The sequence below is a fragment of the Pteropus vampyrus genome, unplaced genomic scaffold (assembly GCF_000151845.1).
Source record: "Pteropus vampyrus isolate Shadow unplaced genomic scaffold, Pvam_2.0 Scaffold70, whole genome shotgun sequence".
In the NCBI taxonomy this organism is placed as follows: Eukaryota; Metazoa; Chordata; class Mammalia; order Chiroptera; family Pteropodidae; genus Pteropus; species Pteropus vampyrus.
Window position 1 is genome coordinate 5528344 of NW_011888851.1, and position 21478 is coordinate 5549821.

Here is a 21478-nt window from a genome sequence, read left to right on the forward strand (position 1 = left end):
TCCTCGGGACTCCACTCAAAATTGCCTCTGGATCCCAAAAGGGCCCTCAAGGCAGCTGACTCATTCAAGCCCCAAACAGGGCCCACAGATGAGGATGTCCTTCCCATGTTTCAGCCTATCGAAGAGGAGTCCCTTCCCCAGACCTCTCTTCCAGAGAGAGGAGGCCACTCTCTGCCTGCTTCCACCATACGGCTCCCTAGGCCTCAGGTAACACAGCTCTAAGCCTCCTGCCTCTCATTCAGTGGACTGAAAAGCAAAATAGGCCTCAGGATTTTCACATGATCCCAGAAGCAAGGGGTACCTGTGATGGGAGATAACTCAAGAAGTCACAGCTGAGAGGACACATGCTCTTTAGGACATGTTGACTCTCAAGTTAAAGGGGTACAATGGTTTAGGGAAGAAGGAGAATGGAGATCTAGCTCACTTTCATCTTCTGCATCTTTAAAGGTACTTTAAGAAATGGCTCACCAAGGTCAGGCTGGACATGGTATGCCGGGCATTGTATAGTTAAGGTGGCCCTCTTGCAAATACACACTATTTGAAGACAACCTACTTTGGTTGGTTTAAAAGGAGAGAAAGAGCAAATTATTCAAATTTCTAATATCCTCTTAGCTAAAATGTTCAAAAACATTTTAGCTAAGAAAGTTAATTGCCTCTCATTTCAAGATGTCTGCTTAGGAATTTTGGATGGATGTAAACAAAACTAAAACATACTTTTTAAAAATTTATTTCAGAGAGAAGAATTACATCGATCCAGGTATGCGTGTATTTATTTTCTCCTGTGCTATAAAATCTGTTGACTGTTTCTTTTATATCTATTTTTCTGTTCTGACATAGCAAACTTGATGGCTTAATAATCAGGGCACTTTGTTTTATAGCCCCCAAGTCACTCTTTTCATTTATAACTGAAATATTCTTAATTTCAAAATTACAGCATTTGGCTGTGGCTTTTGAGGGCAGGTTATGATAGCCACGGGTGGTCATGGTTTTCATTTTGAATTGTCAATGAATTGACCCTGTGGTTTAATTAATATCCACTTAGTAATAGCTTTTGACAGGTAGAGAAAATGAGAAGGACAGGAACATCCAAGAGCTTTTCAAAGAGAAATTTAGAGGATGAGAATTCAAGGAACAACATGTGCTGTGAAATCTAGGACAACTTTTAAAACGCCTATTATGACAGACTGTACCTTTGGACTGTCTGTCATATGCATCACCTCAGAAACCAGCTCTGAACTTTCAGCATAGTCCTCAGGTTGTGGCAATAGATTTGCCATCCCTCCCAGGGATGAAGATCTTCTCTGGCTGCAAGGAAAAGATCCAGGCCCAATTTCATCCACCCAATTTGTGGGACTGGCAGAAAAGGCCTCATTTTATTTGGAAAGTTATGGAGGAATCCTCAGGGAATTAGCCATTGTTTTATTACTGGACCTCAATCCTCAAGCAAGAATTTAAGTTCATAATAGGAAAGATGCAATCTTAGTTGATTTTAACCCTAGTTGACCTAAATGTATGAACAAAGGTAGAAGATATTTATAAAGCCACAGTTAACTATTGCTATGTAACAAACCATCCCAAACCACAATAGCTTAAAATAACAGCCAGTTATTGTTTCTTATAAATCTATGTGTCTGCTGAGAGTCAGTTGATCTAGGCTGCACTGAGCTGGGTAGTTCCATTCTACATGTTCCTTATCCTTTTCAAAGGTCTACCCTGGCATGACCGTTTTTCTTAAGGTAAAGGGAGAGGACAAGCAGAGACATGCAAGTCTTCTTGGAGACTGAGCTCTGTATCTTGCCTAATTCTATTGGCCAAGCAAGTCACATGGCTGAACTTTGGGGCAGAAAATTATGTGTCACTAACAGTGGAAGAGCACTGAAATGTTATGTGACAAATAGTATGGATACAAGTGTTGGTGAAGAATGGGATCATTAATATAAATCTTCTGCAGTTGCAAACTAGAATAAAGTTCTAAAATGATACCTAATTGAGATGTGTCAGAGAACGTGAAAAAGAGAGTATTCTGAGAGAAAGATGATGATGTTGATTAGACTCACTCATTCATAGTCTAGTAAAATGTTTAGGGATTTTGTTCCTTATCCAAAGAGCAATATGGAACCATCGAAAGGATTGATATGATCAGATACATATAGGGTAGACATGAGACTTAGATGAGAGTGGATTCCAGCAGAACAATTAGAATGTTTAGGTATGAGACACTGATAGGTTAGGCTCTGATAAGGCAGTGGAGTTAGAAAGAAGTATCTCAGTTCAAGGGTTATTTAGGAACTGCAATCACCTAGACTTTGTGACTAGTTGACCATAAGGAGTGAGAGGAAAGAAGTTGTCAAGAATGACCCCAAAGCTTCTGGCTTGTACCACTGGGTGGCAGATGGTTTTATTTGCTGATCTAGGTAATATTGAGGGGAGGGAAGGGGAGAATAAGGGTGAGTAAGGTATAGGTCTTGACTTCCAGTTTGGACATGTTGAGTTTAAGGACCTATGGAACATGTGAGTGGAGATTTTGAGGAGATTCTTGATTAGAGAATGCATCATGGAAGGAGATACGTATCTGAGGATCTTTAAACAAGGAATGTTTCCCAGAGACGGTGACTTCTGTGTCCAGCCTTGATTATAAGATGGAGTTAGCAGATGTAAAGGCTAAATGATGGGACAGATCAAGCCATTTGCAAAAGATCAAATGTAGGTAGTTTTTATTGACATGCAGAATCTTGTAAGACAGTAACAGTAGTCTTGATAAATGCAAAGGAACAACTTAGTCAAAGGGCTTGAGGCCTTAAAAAGCTCTGTGGAGTTCAGTATGTCACAGTCACAAATCACAACAGGGGATTAGAGGAGAGGTAATTTAGACATCTGATATCTAGTAATGAGCCTGAATTATGTAATATTGTTTCTCTAGGACTTAGTACAATACTTGGCATGTAGAAGGCAAGGTTTGCTGAATGAATAAATGAAAGACTAAGTAGCTATAACCTATAAATTAATATGTTAAACATTTATATATTACTACTAATAATTTAAAAAGTATTATTTTCACCAGTCCTAGACCATTTAATCTATGATTTGTAATCAAAAAATTTACCTTAAGCATGAATCTTTGGTAAACAGCTAGCCATCCATAGCACAAAGATCTCCTGTCTGTCTTTTTCTCCTTCTCCCTCGTCTTTGTCACATCTCTTCAGGCTTTTCCACGGCAGCTATTTGTTCAAAGGTTACTTCTTTCTCTACTTACCAGGTTTAGTCATACAATGTCAGAAAAAGAGCTCCACCTGAGGCCCTGCTGTCCATCCAGGAGGAGCTGGAAGCTCTACCTCAAAACCTTTAACTTAGTTAACTTAGGACTTTAACATGCCTATTAAATGGGATAAGCCAGAAGCTAGCAGACTATGGTCTATGGCTTGAATTCAGTCCACTATTTGTTTTTGTAAACTTAGTTGAATTGGTACATAGCCACACCCATTCATTTAAATACTGTCCATGGCTGCTTTCATGGCTGTGCAACGGCATAGTTGGGTAGTCACTACAGAGACTATATGGCCTAAAAAGCGTAAAATATTTACTGCCTGGCTCTTTATAGAAAATGTTTTCCAACCCCTGGTATATTCAGTTAAGAAATGCTTGCCTCTATGGTTGTTAATCACAACAAACTTTATGCCTTGTAGAATAGATATGAAACCCTTTTTTTCAGAAATACTGATTCTTCTTGTATTATAGTGTTTTAACAACATGGCCTGACAATTGGACAAACTCATGTAAATAAGAAAGGCTCAATCTATTCAGTTCTAAAATCAGCTCACTTTCAAGACTTTATTCCAGGTTTTTCTTTGTGAACTTCTTTTCTTGCTCTATAATATTTCAGTGAACTCACACTCACTCCAAACCTTCCTCTCCTATCACCAAAATATACCTCCTGGAAAAGAATTTTTACAATTTCTTCCTACTAAGGTGTGAAGGACTCTGAGCTAAAGGATATCTACATTCAACTTTCCAAGCAGGCCAGTGTATTCCTCCCTTTTGGGTTTTCCTACACCTTGTAAATTCCTCCATCACAGCATCTGAACCACTATACTGCATTTCTTTTATATTCATCTGCTTCCAGAATTAAGACCTTCCTGAAGGCAGAGACCACTTATTTATCTCTAAACCTCTAGCACCTAGTACCAAGCCAGAATCTATCTCCAAAAATATTTATTGAAGAAAAATATGGAGGAAAGAAGGAAAACAGTCAGGCTGGCAGACTGCTTGATTTACAGTGGTAATTATCTCTCCCAGACGTATTTACATTTTGACAGAGAACATGACTTGAAACCAAACAATGAAACTGTGTTGGTGGAATTTTAAACATCAGAAAGCAAGTGGGGAAGATTTTGGGGTAAGGAGACCTTCCTGGTACTCCTAAAAATTTATATTCAGAGTAAGTTGTCAGTCTCCCCTAATATTCTGACCAGCCCTAAAGCTAAGAAGGGAAATGTACATACTATATCTGTAAGAGCAAAGACTAACATAAACTTCCAGTGTTCAAAAGGAAATTAAAAAAAAGAAACTAAATATATCCAATTTAGCAACATAGGCAACAGTGGCATGAAAACCAAATGACAAAGTATTTAAAAGTCTATCTCAAGAAAGAAACCAGATGAAAACATTGAATTCCAGTAAAACATCCCCCAAAGCCATCTGGAGTTACACTTAGTGGGGCAGCATAATGTAGCATTAAGACTCATTGGGATCAAACCCTGTGTTTGAATCCTGTCTCTGCTTCTCTCTGGCAGCATGACTGTAAGCAAGTTCTTTAACAACTTGAAATCTTGAAGTCTTCGTCCATGAAGTATAGATACAAATTGTACCCATCTAATTAGGCTTTTGATATGATTAAAGAACATAACTAAAATATTAGCTGTTATTATTCTTTAAAGAAACCATTCATTCATTTATTCATTTATTTTTTTCATTAAGCACTTCCAGTATGCAAGTCATTGATTCATTCTTTATAAAATATTCTGGCTGCAGATGTGTTACAGGAAACTCATCTGATGTGTCTGAACATTAGATTCAATACAGTGTTATATCCTCCACAGACTTTTATTTAAAACCTGTTATCTACCTAGCACTGCCTGTAAACTCTGGGAAATATCAGAGAGAAGACTTTGTCCTAGCACTCATGGAGCTTTAAAGCCTGTTAGAAAGGTGTTAGAGACTAATAGATGGCATATTGTTGTTTTGTTTATTTGTTTTTTGTTTTTTATTTCTGCATTCTGTGGCATCATATTTTATTGCATTACATTTTCCCCCAGTTGTATTAAGATATAACTGACATATAACATTGTATAAGTTCAAGGTACACAACATAATGATTCGATACATTACAAAATGATCACCACGAGTTTAGTTAACATCCATCACCTCACATAGCTACAACTTTCTTTTTCCTAGTGATCAGATACATGGATGACATATTGCTAATTAGTCGAAAGAGGCAACTGCAGCCTGAGAGAGGCAGGGAAGCCTTCCTGATCTGGCCTGGAGAGTAGAGTGTGGACTGGCAGCTTTCTTTCACATCAGAAACTATGTGTTATTCTTCCACTGGCATCAGCTCCTCTAGAACAGAGATCCCCAGTCCCTGGGCCACAGACTAGTACCAGTTCATGGCCTACTACATAGCAGGTGGTGAGTGGCAGGAGAGCTGGCAAAGCTTCATCTGTATTTGCAGCCACTCCCCAGCGCTAGCATCACCGCCTCAGCTCCACCTCAGATCATCAGGCATTAGATTCTCATAGGAGCACAAGTCCCTGATGCCATAAAGGTTGGGGATTGCTGCTCTATAACGCAAGCTCCATGAAAGTAGGGGTTGTGCTTATTTTTTTCATTGCTATATCCTTAGTGCTTAGAACACTGCCTGCATGTATTATGTGTTCAATAAATGTTTAAAGAAGAAAAAAAGAAGTCAATTGTTTAGTTTGGTTAGGACAAGCCTTGTAGGAAAATTGTATGATCTCTTTTGGTTTTGTATATATTTTCCTCCATCTACTTATTTGTCTCCTTCCAGCTCCTTTCATCCTCCTCATCTTCTTATGTGTTTTGTGTATATCTCTTAAACAACCCTTGAGTTCATGGGTATTTACACAAGTATTGCTTAATCCTACTGGGCAACATTCTGACTCTTGTCCAAAAGAAATAGTAGCCTAGAAAGACGGTGAGAGTTCCAGGCAGTTACCAGCAACTACCCTGGTACTCTGAACACGTTTGTTTGCTAACTTTTTGATTGAGCTCAAGTAGTCACAGCACGGGGTGTTTTCCACACTGACGAGACTCCAAAGACTGTATTTGTTCTGTGTTCAAACTGATGTGTCTTCCTATCTAATAAGTACTCATCCAATAAAGTTTTTGATGTGATATGATAACCAGAAAACAATATGCGAAAGAGAGTCTTTCATTCGGTCACTCTATATCCATGAAGTGACCACTATATGTCTGGCCCTGGGCAGTGAGCTAAGCTCTGTAAACTTTCTGTCTTCTCAGTTGGATTTCTAGCAAATGGAACATTTTGGTAGAAAATTGAACTGGAAACTATAGTTGAAGATGCAAAAGAAAGTTTCCAACAATCTTCTGAATCTAATAATGAAAAAATATATTCCAGATTTAACCATGAGAGCTACAGTTTCTTAACTGGCAGTTGAGTTGTCATTTCTCTGTTGATTATTTTAGAAAGAGATTTTTTAAAAAAATTGTTACTGATTCTTACTGTGTTCTTCCTGTGTAATCAAACCATGGTTATAAGCAAGCATTCCAAATTGCACTATATTTCTTACATATGGCAAAACAGTATGATTCTTAAAGTAGAACACCTAACTTTTCTAGTCACGCAATTGCTGGAATGCCACCAGCTGAAAAGGTACATTTACCATTAATTTTACTTTCAGACAAGGACTATAGAGTCTGAAGAATGAGACCTGATAAGCCTGCCTGAATTAAAAAGAAAATGAAAAGAAAAGAAAGAAAAAATACATTGGACAACATTCATATCAGGGGAAAGAATAAGATTGTGCCTTATCCAAATTATAATACCTTTAATAAGATTTTCAGTCACCACATAATTGCTACCTCAACTCACTAGCCACTGGTGGGAGAAAGTGAGAACTTTATTCCTAAATCCTTGATTCGTAGATTGTAAGGAATAGAAAGGGTCTCATAGTTGTTTTCTACATAAGAAAACTGAGGCCCAAGAAAGTGACATGCTAAGGTCACACATAATGAAGCTCAGGGATCATAAATGGAGTGCTCTTGCCACTCAATTGCATTGCCCCTGTATTAATTTCCTGTGGCTACTGTAATAAATTACCACTAAATGGGTGGCTTAAAACAGAAGTTTATGCTTTCATTGTTTTAGAAGCCAGAAGTCCAAACTCAAGATATTAGCAGAGCTACACTGCCTCTGAAGGTTCTAGGGGAGGCTCTTTCCTTGCTTCTTCATCCAGGTGTTTCTTGGTTGTGGTTGCATCACTTTCATCTCTACCTCTATCTTCACATGGCTTTCTCTTTTCTCTGTCTTTTCTCTAGGTGTCTCATAAGTATACATGTCATTGGATTTAGGGCCCACCCAGATAATCCAGAATAATCTCATCTTGAGATCTTTCATTTAATTACATCTGCAAAACCCTTCTTACCAATAAGATCACATTCACAGTTCCAGGATGTGGATATATCTTTAGGGGGCCTCTATTCAACCCACTATAGCCCCTCTTTGACCTAAAGTAGTAACCATCATTATATTGATTTTTAAAAACACTTGGTGCTTTGAAATGTTTTGTGGTATCTTTTTCTCCTCCTCTTATTTACAAGTGTTTTGGAGTCAGACTTGTGTATTCCTTAAGTGAATTCCTTAACTATCTTTTTAAGCCTCAGTTTCCTCCACTCTAAAATAAGGACTGTAATTTCTATTTTATAGGATGCTTGTGAAAATCATTACAATGCATGTAAAAAGCACTTAACAGGATGTCTATTAAAAGTGGGTGCTCAGTAAGTTCCAGCTGATTTTAAATTAGAAAAACATTCAACAAGACCAAACTATTCACAGTATATGCATTTGAGGTCCACCAGGAAACACATTTCCACCAACCAGAAACTTTTCTGTCACTGACATGGGGGAGCAGGCTCATTGTTGAGTGTTGACACATGGGTGTGCAGCTTGCTCAGCAGTGGGAGAGAATTCTCTGGATTCTCTAAATTGTTGCCATCCCAGCCCACATCATGGACCTTCAGATCTTCAGCAGAAGACAGAAAAAGGAGCCGTTCTGGTACCAGAAGGGAGACAAGATTATTCCAGCCACCATGGGACTAGTCCCTTCGGATCTGACCAGCCTGGGGCAACGCAACTCAGGGTTAGTGGCTGCGTTGGGGGTTTCTGAGTGGGGGAGTTAGGGGGCGGTGGCCGGTAAGTGAGAGGGCTGTGAGGTTTGAGTCAGGCACCCAGTTGTACAGCCTCCTGGGTCTAAAATTTTCTCCTGAAGCAAAGAATCAGAATAGCCAAACATCAACCCCATCCCACCCCACCCCAAAAAAGAAAGCAGTTCTCAAGGATGTTTGTTAAGTTGTGCATTCCCAAACAAAAGACAGTATGAAGTTATAACGTACTTTCGCAGTGACAGTGGGTTGCCGGCCACACCCCAAATATTTTGCATTTATTATTAGTTCATTTTCTAGCTTAATCTCCCTCTGAGGAAATTTAGTATCAAAAAATTCTTTTCCCCACCCTCATCACGCAGAATTCCGCAACCCCATGTACACACCATTTTGTTTGAGGGAGATGGGTCAAAATTATAAATTTATTTCAATGATTGCTTTCAGTGGATATTCAATCCAGAACTGAACATAATGCTCCTGTGTGCATGCCATTTTTTCTAAGAAGTAATTCTAATATTGGGAACGACAAAAATAAGATACCAATTTGGGATCACCAACACCCCTCTTGACATGAAAACTAAATTCAAAGTCATTCTGAATTCATGCAATAATTTGCATTAATATTATTAATTCAACAATCTGAGCAACCCTGGCTGACACATATACGGGCTCCTTTTCAGAAATCTAGTCCAGTGCCATGCATGGGTGATGCAAGGGCAGGTTTTCTGCACCAATCCATGTCTCTTTATGTTATTATGTACAAATGTTCTTTCTTATTATTTTCCTAGGTATCCATATGGTTGCAACTCTAATTCTTGATATTTTTATTAAGCCATGCCCTCTTCCGACGAACTTAAAAGAGATCCCATTATGCCCTTCCAGGGCCATGCCCACCTTTCTAAAATGAGCATCCTGGTGTCAAAGCTCCGGCCCTGTGTGAGCCAGTTGTCTTCCCTCTGCTCCATACGTGCAAATCGAACTCCAAAATTTGATGTTTGTGCTTCTAAAGAGATGCCTTATGTTAAAGTTACCCCCAGACAAGGGAGAAATGTATAGGGATAATTTAACCCCCTTTTATGGAAAAGGGAGGACTCAAATTGCTTTTTGCTGTTGTATATGCAATATGAATTGTTCATTCATATTCCAGAGTGGAAAAGCAATTTCATTTGAGAACTGTGTGTCTATCACTCTATAGATCAACATACCTATTTATTTAACAAGCTTATTTGAAAATACCTGCTTTATGTCAAGTTCTACATTAGGTGCTTAGATTCTGTGATATATAAGACACACCATGAGGCTTCGATGAAATCATTATAAAGACACTACATGGGGGTAGGAGAGGGAGGGAGAGAGAGTTGGCTCTCCCTGAGCAAGTTAGAAAGGACTCATGGAGGAAGAATCTAAACTGGAATTTAGAGAGGAATGTGAGTTCATCAGGCAGACAAAGTGGAGAAAGGCAGGAAGATAGGGACTACCAGAGACAAGATGTAGAGGTGCGATGCACAAGGTAAGTTTAAAGAACAGTGAAGAACTAGTTATTACTGGAGTACACGCTCTGCAGGAGTTCATGTTAGGAAATGACAGTGATGACTCTGGGTATGCAGGTTTGGTTATGGTTCCACTGGCTCAACAAATGTTTATGATCTAAACACAGGGATTGAGACCAGGAGCTAGGAGATTAGGCTAAGAGGGGAGATAAGGCATGAATCTACAAAACTATCTTATGAAGGAAGATACTTTCCATGAAGGAGGACAACATCAGAGGAGTATTGCATTTCTTTGTGTTCATTAATAAGAATGAATTGAGTACTAAAGGAGCACCCACTAACATGAATGATGATAGGACATGTTTCTTACACTGAAGGAGCTGGCAGTCTCTTGGAGTAAACAGACACATAAATTGAACATTAAATCATAATACATTCAGTAATCAATATAATGGCCTTTGCTGACAGCTTACTAAGTTCCAGACACTGATCCAAGTGCTTCATATTGATTATCTTTTTCCATCTTCACACAATAAATAGATGTGATTATTGTCTACATTTCACAAATGGGAAAGGCAAAGTCAGGGCCAGAGAGATTATTAACTTGCTTAATCAAGGTCACTCAGCTAAGATTAAAATCCAGGCAATTGACTACACATTCTTAACCACCACTGCAGAGAGTTACAGAAGCATGAATATAAACATATAAGCCAACCTAGACATGGTGGCTTAAGAAACTTGTCAGATTGTATAACATCTAAATTCAAGCTCAAAGTAGTAAACTTTTCCCCAAAGTTCACCTAAATTACATTTCTCATTCAAATTATTGTAACTTTTCCAATATCCTCTAGTCCCAAAAATACCAAATCTCATTGTATGCTTCTAGGACCTTTATCAAGAAAAGTATGAAGTCTATGGGAAAGTTTTTAATATTTCTTCTCAGAGGACTTTTTCTTGTGGGCTCCCAATATTTTATGTTATCTAATATCTTTTGAAGAGCACTCAAATTCTTGGCTGGATTTGTATTCCACTAATTCATAATGTGCCAGTCCCAATGTCCTGTATCCAAAATGATGAAACTAGAATTATATTTCTCAGTCAAATTACTGTAACTTTTCCAATTCCCATCTACTTTATCCCCCTCCATTTTTATAACCACCATGAACACTGACTGGGTTGGCAAATAATAGAAAAGGGAGAGTTATATGAAGTTGTAACTCTAATGGTATATTGTTATGAAACATCATCATAAGTAGGTGGTGAACAAGCCACAGGAGTGCAGAATGCAAAAATATGACCTTATTCTTAGAGATGCAAGTCCAAGATGGAGAGATTTGTGTCATTTTTCTGCAGGATAGCATTTGTCTGCAGGTAACAGAATCCAACTAGAACAACCTAAGCAAATAAAAGGTATTTCTCTTGTTACATGACCAGAGCCCAGGCCAGGGTAGATGTCAGCAACCTGCCAGGCTCCTGCTTTCCTGCTATTTCCTGTTCTTCCATTATTTTTGCAAGATTACTGGTATAATTTCAGATATGAAGCCACATTCAAGACAACAAGACAGGCAAAGGGCAAAAGGTAAAAGGACGAAGTTAACTAACTCTGTCCCCTTTGAAAAAGTTTCCCAGAAGCCACACCCTGTAATTTATGTTTTAATCTTATTGGCCAGATTTAAGTCACATGGCTTCTGCTAGCTACAAGAGTATCTGAGCAAGTAAATATATTAACTCAGCACATAACACCTCAAGCAAAGCAGGGTTTTGATAGTAAGAAAAATGGAGAGCATACACATTGGGTTGGCTAGTAGCAGTGTCTGCAACATCACTCTAAAGTTTTCCAATAAAGAGAGAGAGAAAAAGAGTGGGGGGTGGGGGGTAAGAGCAGAGAAAGGACAGTCAAAACAGATTTTAAAACATCAGGAATACAGCTAATTGAATAAATTTGAGCCAATTTTATCTAAGTATTTCCCTTTTAAGTTACTTAGAAATGGAACTTGATCTCATGGAATGAGTAGGAGTTAGAAAGTCTTGGAGAGGGCAAAACATTCCCAGATAAGGCACCAAAGTGTGAAATATTTTGTGTGGGGATTACAATTTATTCCCTGTTTTCAGAGAATAAATTTCAAAGTAAGGAATATCAGGAGACAAATCATAGAAGGTTCATGTATATGCTTTAAAAAGTTTTTATCTGATACAAGATGAAAGGCCACTGAAGTGTTTGAAGCCAGGACGTACTAAGTCAGACTTGCATTTTAGATAACTCACATTTAGTGACTGGGTGTAGGATGGAATCAAGAAGATAAAGCTAAAGGTGAATTAAAAAGTTAAGAGGCAACTGTGTTAGTACAGATGGAAGATGCCAAGGGCCTGATCTAGTGAGGATGCACAGCAGTGTACAAATAGGAGAAATCACTTCTTTGAGCATCAGGGGAGACTACTTGGAAGAAGCAAAACTTTATAACTAAAAATTAACTTTCTTTTATCCCTATGGCATCTACCTGCAGAGTCTCAGGCAGCCTTACTTTATATATTTGGTAAGAGTGTATGGGACATAGGCTATTCATTAATAGAAATTCCTAAATGACTTGTCCGACTGTTCACAAGTAAAACGATCTGGAAACACTTTAAGCAAAAGACTGAAAATTTGAAATAACCTTTAAAATCTAAAGGTAGGAAAGGCCTATATTAAAACACTTGTATCCTCAAAGTGAGTTGTTCTCCAGCTGTAGCAAGTATCTAGGGAGCTGGATAAAACTAAAGATGCAGACCTACTGGAGCAGCATCCCAAGGATGGGTCTTGGAGATAGGTATAATAATAAATTCCACAAGATATTCTAATACACACCCAACTTTGCTCAACAGCATGATAGGCCTAACAGGGCATGACCAGGACCCCAGCATCAGATGTATTGACAAGAAAGAAGGCATGAGACCAAGGAATGTAAAATTATGAGGCAACAGATAAGAATGTAGGCAGAAAGGCCATTATTCATGCAGAAGGTCAAAGTGTGTAACTTGGCTACAAAGCATGGAGGATGTAAGCAGTAGGCAGGTGGGAAAATGAAAGTAGCAGAGAAAGGACTGGAACAGGGACTAATAGGGCTCCAGGCATGGCCTCTTTGTGGGGAAAGTGGGAGAGCTGCATGGCTGCATGGACAAAATTATAATATCCAATGTATAACAGACCCAAACTCTCAACTTTCAAGGCAATTCCATAACTACATTTTTGTTGATAAATTGAGATAAAACTCTTCTGTACATAAAGTACCTACATGATAAGCTATTTGTTGATTATAAAAAAAGAGAGAAAGAATTTAGGGATTACATCAGTGAATAAGTAGAGGGAATATCTCACTCCTCAGAAGAGACCAAAGGAATAGGTGAACAGCTCTGATGGGGAAGTTATGAAAATCTCTGAAATTTGATGTTATCAGTCAGGTTCCCAGGGTTCCTTACCCCTTTTTCTCCTTAGATATCACTTAGCATATGCCTTGTGGCTTTGAAGTTGCCCCACACTGTGCCTGATATGTCAACCATTAATTTTGTGAATATCCGACAGACAGGAAGTTTCTTGAAATGGGGTAGAGGAAAGAAGAAGGTAGATAGGCCTGTTTGCTAAGCTTTTCTAAAAAGAGTGCTCATTTTTCTCTAAAGAAAATAATAGTGGCTTTAAACAACCAGCTTCAGATCTCTAAGGGTGCTGGTGGTCATGACCATACATCCTGCTACCTCTGAGATTGTATACATAATTTGCAAAGCCTCTAGTGTTCTTCTAAGTCAGAACATGTCTAGTATTTTCAAGACCTGTTCTGGTGTGGATAGTCAGAATCATAAATGGTCAACATAGCTCAAAAAGGTATCAAGCAAACCTGTGGGAGGTATGTATCATTATAGCCCTTCTGTGCCTGGAGCCTGGGGTGGCCTCCAAATGCTTCCTTAAAAACAAACATTAATCAGGCTTCCAGCCATCTCTTTCAAACGACCAGCGCTAGTCTGACTGATATACCTGCCTTCAAGTATGCTGGCTCTAAGACCTGTCTTCTGTCTCTTGAGCACAGGTTCTATGAGCGTAGACGGAGTTCTGTGGTGCTCAACTTACCTGGACTTGAGGTGTTCCCTGGGGACCTCCTGGTGTCAGATGGAGCTGCTGATTACCTGTGCCATCCACTTCTGCTGTTGAATTCAGGTCCCGTTTACTCAGCATACTTATAGTACATGCCTGCTATGGGAAGAATATTGTAATAAGAAGGGAAGATTTTCAAAATATTTAATGACAGATGAGTTAAAACAAATATCTCACCAATCAGGACAGGCATCATCCATGAGTTTCTGGAACCAGCTGAATACCACTCTGGTAATGGCCATTTCATTTACAGAGATGAACCAGGTATGAGCCTTCTTTCACAAGGTCATTTTGGCAAATAATTTGCCTCTGGTCCAGGACCAAGAACAAATATACCAGTGATGATTGCCATCTTGGAGCTAAATGCTTTCTCTGGGCATCTTCCCTTCCATTGTTGTAATATTACACTCCCATCCCACACCAGGCCATCAGCCTCACATTGGTATCTTCCAACCAGATGGTACCATGTGGAAACAGAGGTCCTGGTGACAGCAGATTATTGTCAGAGCAGATTAGAGAGAGACAGGATTTGGGATAAATCTGAATTTTGAATTCAGTTGTGAAAGAAAAGAACAATTGTGGTGTTTGGGGTACATTCCCCATGATTCTGAGGATAGCCTTTGAGAGCTAGAAGGAGACTTAAAGATCATCTATTTGGTAGTTTTGAACTGGTTTTGTTCTTGGCAGAGCCCTTTTGCAAAAGAATCTTTACTTGGAAATCCAGTGTATAAAATAGTTCAGGTGGGGTTGCAATGTTTGAAAATGGGGCAATTCCTGAATCTTCACCTCTAAGGCATCCCTAGAAATCTAGGACACCTGGCAACATGGTCGAAAAACCACCCAGCTCATTCTTCATTCACATATGTGCAAAGTGAGAAAAGACAAGTGACCAGCTCTGCTGTCAGCTGGTTTATCGGAGGAATGGAATCTGGGCCTCTGACTGTGAGTTCTGTGTGCTCTCCACCAGCCTGCGTCAACCACCCATGATATTGGCAGCTCTAGTCTTCTGCACGTGGAATGCAGAAACTACCAGTAAATAAATCATAGCTAAATTTGTAGAGCCATAACATGGGCTCCCAAAGGAGCAATATCTGTGAAGCTTCTCAGTGAGCCCAGAATCAATAAACTTTGGGGGATTCTGGGAAACATGGCAGAGTGAGAGATATCCTCAGATCTCTCCCCTTGAAACAAAAATAAGCTGAACGTCTAAAACTGAACAAAAAAACACCCAAACTGCATACCAGCATGTCTCAGCATGGGATCTGTGCATAAGAACTATCACAGGTCAGAACCCCGGGTGTCAGGTAGTGGACTAGGAGAAATAAGCCTCCAGAGCTTCTTGCAGGAGGAGTGGGAGGGGTGAAGGTGTGATGACTTCCATGATCAGCTCTGCCTGGAAGTTCCGGGACCTCTATGCAGCCAGCAGCAGGGCCAAGTCATCAGGGCAGAAAGCAGAGAAGCGGGATGGGACAGCAGAGAAACAACAGTTGATTTTTACCAGCCCCGGTTGCAAAACCGAAGCTGAGCTGCAACCCCCAACCCCCAATCCAAAAGACTCCTCCTCCCACACCCTCCAAGACTGACCACCATGAAGCCCCAGGAGAATCTGAACAAAAGCTGCTAAGACTGAAGCTGCCTCTCACAGCCTCTGGAGCTCCCTGCAGGAAGAAGGGGAGAGGAGAAGGTATGGCAACTTCCCTGAACAGCCCTGCCTGGAAGTGCCGGGACTTCTACGCAGCTGACAGCAGGGCACAGTCATCAGGGCAGAAAGCAGAGAAGCAGGATGATTTTTACTGGCCCAAGTTGCAAAACCAAGGCTGAGCCACAGCCCCCAACTCACAACCCAGAGGGCACCTCCTCCCAAGACCAATCACCAAGACCAATCACCACGAAGCACCAGAGAAATTTAAGAAAACGCTACCAAAACTGTTGCTAACACTGACAGGGGCTGAAACTAAAAATAGCAAGTGTGATTAAATAGCTACAAGAAAATTAAAAAAGACATTATTTAGGCTTTATATAAAGCAGGGTTCCAAAAGGCTTAGACGCCACCTACTGGAAACCAAAAGAAAAGTGCCTTCTTTGTAGCAGGCTAAGAGAGAGCTTTATATAATAAATCTTCTTTCTGGAAAAACGACATAATATACTTCCATTAATGCCCAGGCGGAGAAATAGTCCATTAAACACCATGAACAACCAAGGTGACAAGGCATCTCAGAAAGAAAGAGAAAAATCTCCATAAAATAAACTTACAGACATAAAAATATGTGACTTAAATGAAGGAGAATTCAGGATGGTACTTCTGAAAAAACTCAATGAGATCCAAAACAACTCAAATCAACAATTTCAAGAATTGTAAAAACAACTAAGAGAGCAGAGCAAGGAGCTAGAAACCCTCAAAAGGAACCAAATAGAACTTCTGGAGATTAAAAACACACTGCAAAAGTTGAAAAATGAAATAGCAAGCTTGGGAAATAGAATCGACCAAATGGAAGAAAGGATCAGTGATATTGAAGACACAAATCTAGAAATAAATCAGAAGGAAGAAGAGAAAAACCAAAGAATGAAAAATAATGGAAGAGAAATACAAGAACTAGCTGATACCATCAGGAGAGGAAACATAAGAATAATGGGCATTATAGGAGGCGAGGAAAAGGAGCAGGGACTAGGAAGCATTTTCAGACAAATAGCAGACAAGAATTTCCCAAATCTAAGGAAAGAGCTGGAACTTGGAATTCAAGAAGTCAACAGAACACCCAATTATCTCAACCCAAAAAAGGCCTTCACCAAGACACATTGTATTAAAGTTATCAAAAATCAATGACAAAGACAGAATTTTCAGGGCAGCCAGGGAAAAGAAGATGGTAACTTAGAAAAGGAAAACTCATTAGATTATCATCAGACTTCTCAGTGCAAACCTTACAAGCCAGAAAGGAATGGAATCAAATATTTAAACTATTAAGTGAAAGAAACTACCAGCCTAGAATAATGTATCCAGCTAAGCTCTCCTTTAGATATTAAAGAGATATTAAGACCTTTCCGGACATAAAAAAATGGAGGGAATTCTCCACTATGAGGCCTGCACTGCAGGAAATTCTGAAAGGGATCAGCTCACCTAAAACAAAATAACAAAACAAAACAAATACATAATTAGGAGTAAAGTGAATTAGGAGCAAATAGAAGCAGAGGAGTGCAACCCTTATTAAGAACAGGGCATCATAAGCTTAAATAATAATAAGAGAATTGCTATAGCAAGACAGTAATGAAAGTTCACCATACATAGGGACAAATTGAGATAACAATGACTAAAAAGGGGAGGATTCAAAGGTCTAAACTCGCAAAGGGGAAAGGAGATAAGGCATGTGCAGAAGAAAATGGATGACTATATACATATAACTATCTTTTTCATATTCATAATGGTAATCACACACCGAAGATTCAGAACTGAAGAATATAACATAAAACAAGAAGAATCAAAGGCAAAACCCACAAAAGCCAACCAAAATAAAGAAAACAGAAACACAAAGACAAGGAAGCAATGGAAACACCGAGCTACCAGAAAGCAAAAGATAAAATGGCTAAAGAAGACCTCATATTTCAATAATCTAAATGTAAATGACTAAATGTAAATGACTAAACTCACCAAATGGATCAAAAAACAAAACCCAACTATATGCTGCCTCTAGGAGACACATCTCAGCTCCAAAGACAAATATAGACACAAAATGAAAGGGTGGAAAATGATATTTTAAGCAAATGGCATTCAGAGAAAAACAGGAGTAGCAGTACTAATATCAGACGAAATAGACTTCAAAATTAAAAAATGTAAAGAAAGATACTGAGGGACACTTCATAATGATAAAGAGAATCATGCACCAAGAAGACATAACACTTATTAATATCTATGCTCCCAATTGGGGAGCCCCAAAATATGTAAAGCAATTATTAACAACTAAAGGAAGAAACAGACCAAAACACTATCGTAGTAGGAGACCTAATACTTCACTGTCAGATATGGACAGAAATTTGGAAGGCCACCTGCAAAAGAATGAAACTAGACAGTTGTCTATCACCACACACCAAAATTAACTCAAAATGGAGTAAGGACCTGAATATAAGACCTGAAACAATAAAATGCATAGAAGAAAACATAGGAACAAAACTCAAGGACCTTGGACTTAAAGAGGATTTTATGAATTTGACTTCAAAAGCAAGGGAAGTAAAAGCAAAAGTAAATGAATGAGACCACATCAAACTAAAAAGCTTCTGCTCAGCAAAAGAAACCATCAGCAAGGTAAAGAGACAACCATTCGAATGAGAAAATATATTTGCAAGCAACACCTCTGATAACAGCCTAATATCTAAAATATACAAAGAATTTATACGACTCAATTACAACAACAAAACAAATGATCCAATCAAAAAATGGGAAGTGGACCTGAACAGACACTTCTTCCTAGAGAAAATACAAATGGCCAACAAATATATGAAAAAGTGCTCAACATCACTAGCTATTAGGGAAATGCAAATCAAAACAACAATGAGATATGATCTCATACCTGTTAGAATAGCTATAATCAAAAGGACAAGTAATAACAAATGTTGGAAATGATGCAGAGAAAAAGGAACCCTCATACACTGCTGGTGGGACTGCAAATTGGTACAGCCACTATGTACCAATATGGAAAACAGTATGGAGGTTCCTCAAAAAACTGAGAATTGATCTACTATATGATCCAGCAATCCTCCTACTGGGTATTTACCTCAAAGACTTGAAAACCTATATCCGAAAAGATATTTGCACACCAATGTTCATAGCAGCATTATTCACAGTGGCTAGAACATGGAAGCAACCGAAGTGTCCTATGATAGATGATTGGCTAAAGAAGCTGTGGTACATATATGCAATGGAATATTACTCAGCCATAAGAAGAGATGAGATACTGCCATTTATGACAATCTGGATGGACCTTGAGATAATCGTGCTAAGGGAAATAAGCCAGACAGAAAAAGTTGAAAATCACATGATATCATGTATATTGTGGGATATAAACCTAAAAGCAACAAATGAACAGGATAAACAGAGACTCAGGGACATGGACAATGGACTAGTGGTTACCAGAGGGTAGGGAGTGGGGGAGGAGGGAAGACATAGACAGGGTAAAGGGGGTCAAATATAAAGGGGTTGGGGAGGGTGAAGTGAGTAAATGGCATCAAATATAAGGTAGCTGAAGGAAATTGGACTTTAGGTGGTAATCATACAATAGAATATATAGATGTCAAATTATAATGTACACCTGAAAATTATATAATTGTATTAACCAATGTTACCCCAATAAACTTAATTTAAAAAATTGCAAAATTAAAAAAAAAAAAACTTTGTTAATGGGGATAAATAAATAAAGTTTATGTAGTTCTTCCTTCTTTATAGATCCCTTTAACATCTGTTTTAGATGTCACAGCAGTCCGAATGAAGATCTACTATCTCAAATGATACAGTCACTCAAATGAACGAACCAAGAGAGACTGAGTGATCTATTCAATAACAAGCTGTAGAAATTAGAGCTGGTTCTAACCAAAGTATAACCTTAAGAGAAGTTAGTACATGTTCCACGATGCTTTGCAAAAGCTCTAAACAATTAAAGCATTGTTTCCCAAAGGCTGGTCCCAGATAAGCAGCTTCATCATTGCTTGGGAAATTGTCAGAAATGCAGATTCTGGGTTCCCACCCAGACCTTCTGAATTAGAAACTCTAGGGGTGGGGCCCAGTAATCTGTTTTTTAAAAGCCCTCTGGGTGATTCTGATGCCAGCTAAGGTTTGAGAACCATACTAAGGAACAGGTCATAACTGCTGTGTGCTGCTTCTAAATCAACTATTTTTTTTTTAATTTAGTTGTTTGCCTAGCATCACAAGAGATACCACATAGTAAAATTTATGCAACATTCCCACCAAATCCCTTTTTGTCCTCTTCTTAAGGAGTTTAGAAGAAAACTCTCATATCCCCAAATCATGGTCTAATACAGTGCTGCCCAAGCTTTGATGTGCATAAGTCACTTATACATATTGTTGAAATAGAGATTCCGATTCAACAAAGCTTAACATTTAATATGGGTAATAAAAGATTATGGATTTAATAAAGACCCCTTTAAATCTTCTGAATATTTCTGGAGCTTCCCCAAGACCCTAAAATTATCCCCAAAGTTAGAAAAGCAGAGGAGAGAAATTTTTTAAGACCAGAGATCTCAATTAACCTGGTTCGAATTGCACATAATAATTTACTACCAAGCATTTGAGGGATAAGAGTAGTGGAACCAATCTAAAGAAGATTCCACCTAATATCCCCTTTAAAAAGATCAATAAGGTGGTCAGAGAGCGAGATCCGTTGGACAAATGCTTTCCAAGGACAGGTGCTTTCCAGTAGGAAAAGTCCCTCAAGCACATGCTTTATAGTAAATACTGCTCAAGTAATTGTCTCCATCTGATTAAAGTATTATGCAAAGTCTCCTGACGAACCTAACAGAAAGAGAGATACACCCATAAGACATCTATTTTGTATATCAAGTCATCAGAACATCTCACCTAAACCTAAGAGATGATTCCCAGCTTTTTCTTGGTAATAATACAAATAGATACAAATAACAAAAAAATCGAGAGTTCAGAATCTTATCTCTACTCCTAATCATCGAAACAATGTTATTGAATAATGACTTCCTTCTCAACTCAAAACAACTCCTAAGGACTACTTGGATGGCAGTTAATAGAGATAATAATAAACCCCCCACACGAACACTGGTCTGTGTTGATGTTCCCTTACTTCGGGGGTTTGGATTTACCCACACCTGGGACACCTGGGGATTATCAGGTTGATGCAGTCTTCAAATCTCAAATTTGGTCAGGCTAAATGCTGGGATGGTTTGTGGTAGAACACTATAATAATGAAGTCCTTTTAGCCCCAAAGTCCTTTGACCCTATTTTAAATTATTCAACATGTTTATTACATTTTATAGATTTTTCCCTGAGTGATGGGGGAAAGAAAGCTAAACAACACTCTAGTCAAGAAACAGGACAATATCACCTTCAGGTAGCAATGGAACACCAACTTTTGATCGCAACATTGCTTCATTCACTCATCTGCATAAATATAAATATTTATTCTGGGCATTCTCAAGAAAAGGGATAGTAAAGCAGGACAAATTCTACTTTGCTCATTTAAAAAGCAGGTTTTTTAAAGCACTGCAATGATCTGTCACTAGTACTCAAAGTCTTAATATATTTTCTTTAATTTCACCCACCAGAATCCAAAAAGCCAAGATGGCCTTTCTCCAAGAGAGGAGTGGTGAGTGTTGTGCATTGTCATTTTTGTTTTAATTGCGACTCCTGTAGCTAAGCAAGAAATGGCTGAAGAGTCACTTTATCTTTGCATGATGGCAGATGACATGTGAAGTT

General features: G+C 38.7%; 1 protein-coding gene and 1 long non-coding RNA gene across 9 annotated transcripts in view; one reads left to right on the forward strand and one right to left on the reverse strand.

Moving 5' to 3' along the window:
* The window catches only part of PLEKHG7 (pleckstrin homology and RhoGEF domain containing G7), a 59850-nt gene that overhangs the window by 4478 nt on the left and 33894 nt on the right, over positions 1–21478 (forward strand). For 4 of the 8 annotated variants that reach the window (XM_023531554.1, XM_023531556.1, XM_023531555.1 and 1 more), the window contains exons 1-5: positions 93–207; positions 735–757; positions 6939–8396; positions 13967–14094; positions 21328–21368. In XM_023531554.1, coding sequence (XP_023387322.1) covers positions 8266–8396; positions 13967–14094; positions 21328–21368 — 300 coding nt within the window. In that variant the 5' untranslated portion in view covers positions 93–207; positions 735–757; positions 6939–8265. Of the gene's footprint in view, positions 1–92; positions 208–734; positions 758–6938; positions 8397–9721; positions 9929–13966; positions 14095–21327; positions 21369–21478 lie in introns of those variants that run through there. The other 4 variants (XM_023531559.1, XM_023531560.1, XM_023531562.1 and 1 more) reach the window with 3 other exon arrangements.
* Positions 5403–21478, reverse strand: part of LOC111740918 — a 16895-nt gene continuing 819 nt past the window's right edge. The window contains exons 2-3 of the long non-coding RNA XR_002780805.1: positions 18288–18294; positions 5403–5837 (exon numbers count right to left, since the gene is read on the reverse strand). This is a non-coding gene — a long non-coding RNA (uncharacterized LOC111740918). The remainder of the gene's footprint in view (positions 5838–18287; positions 18295–21478) is intronic.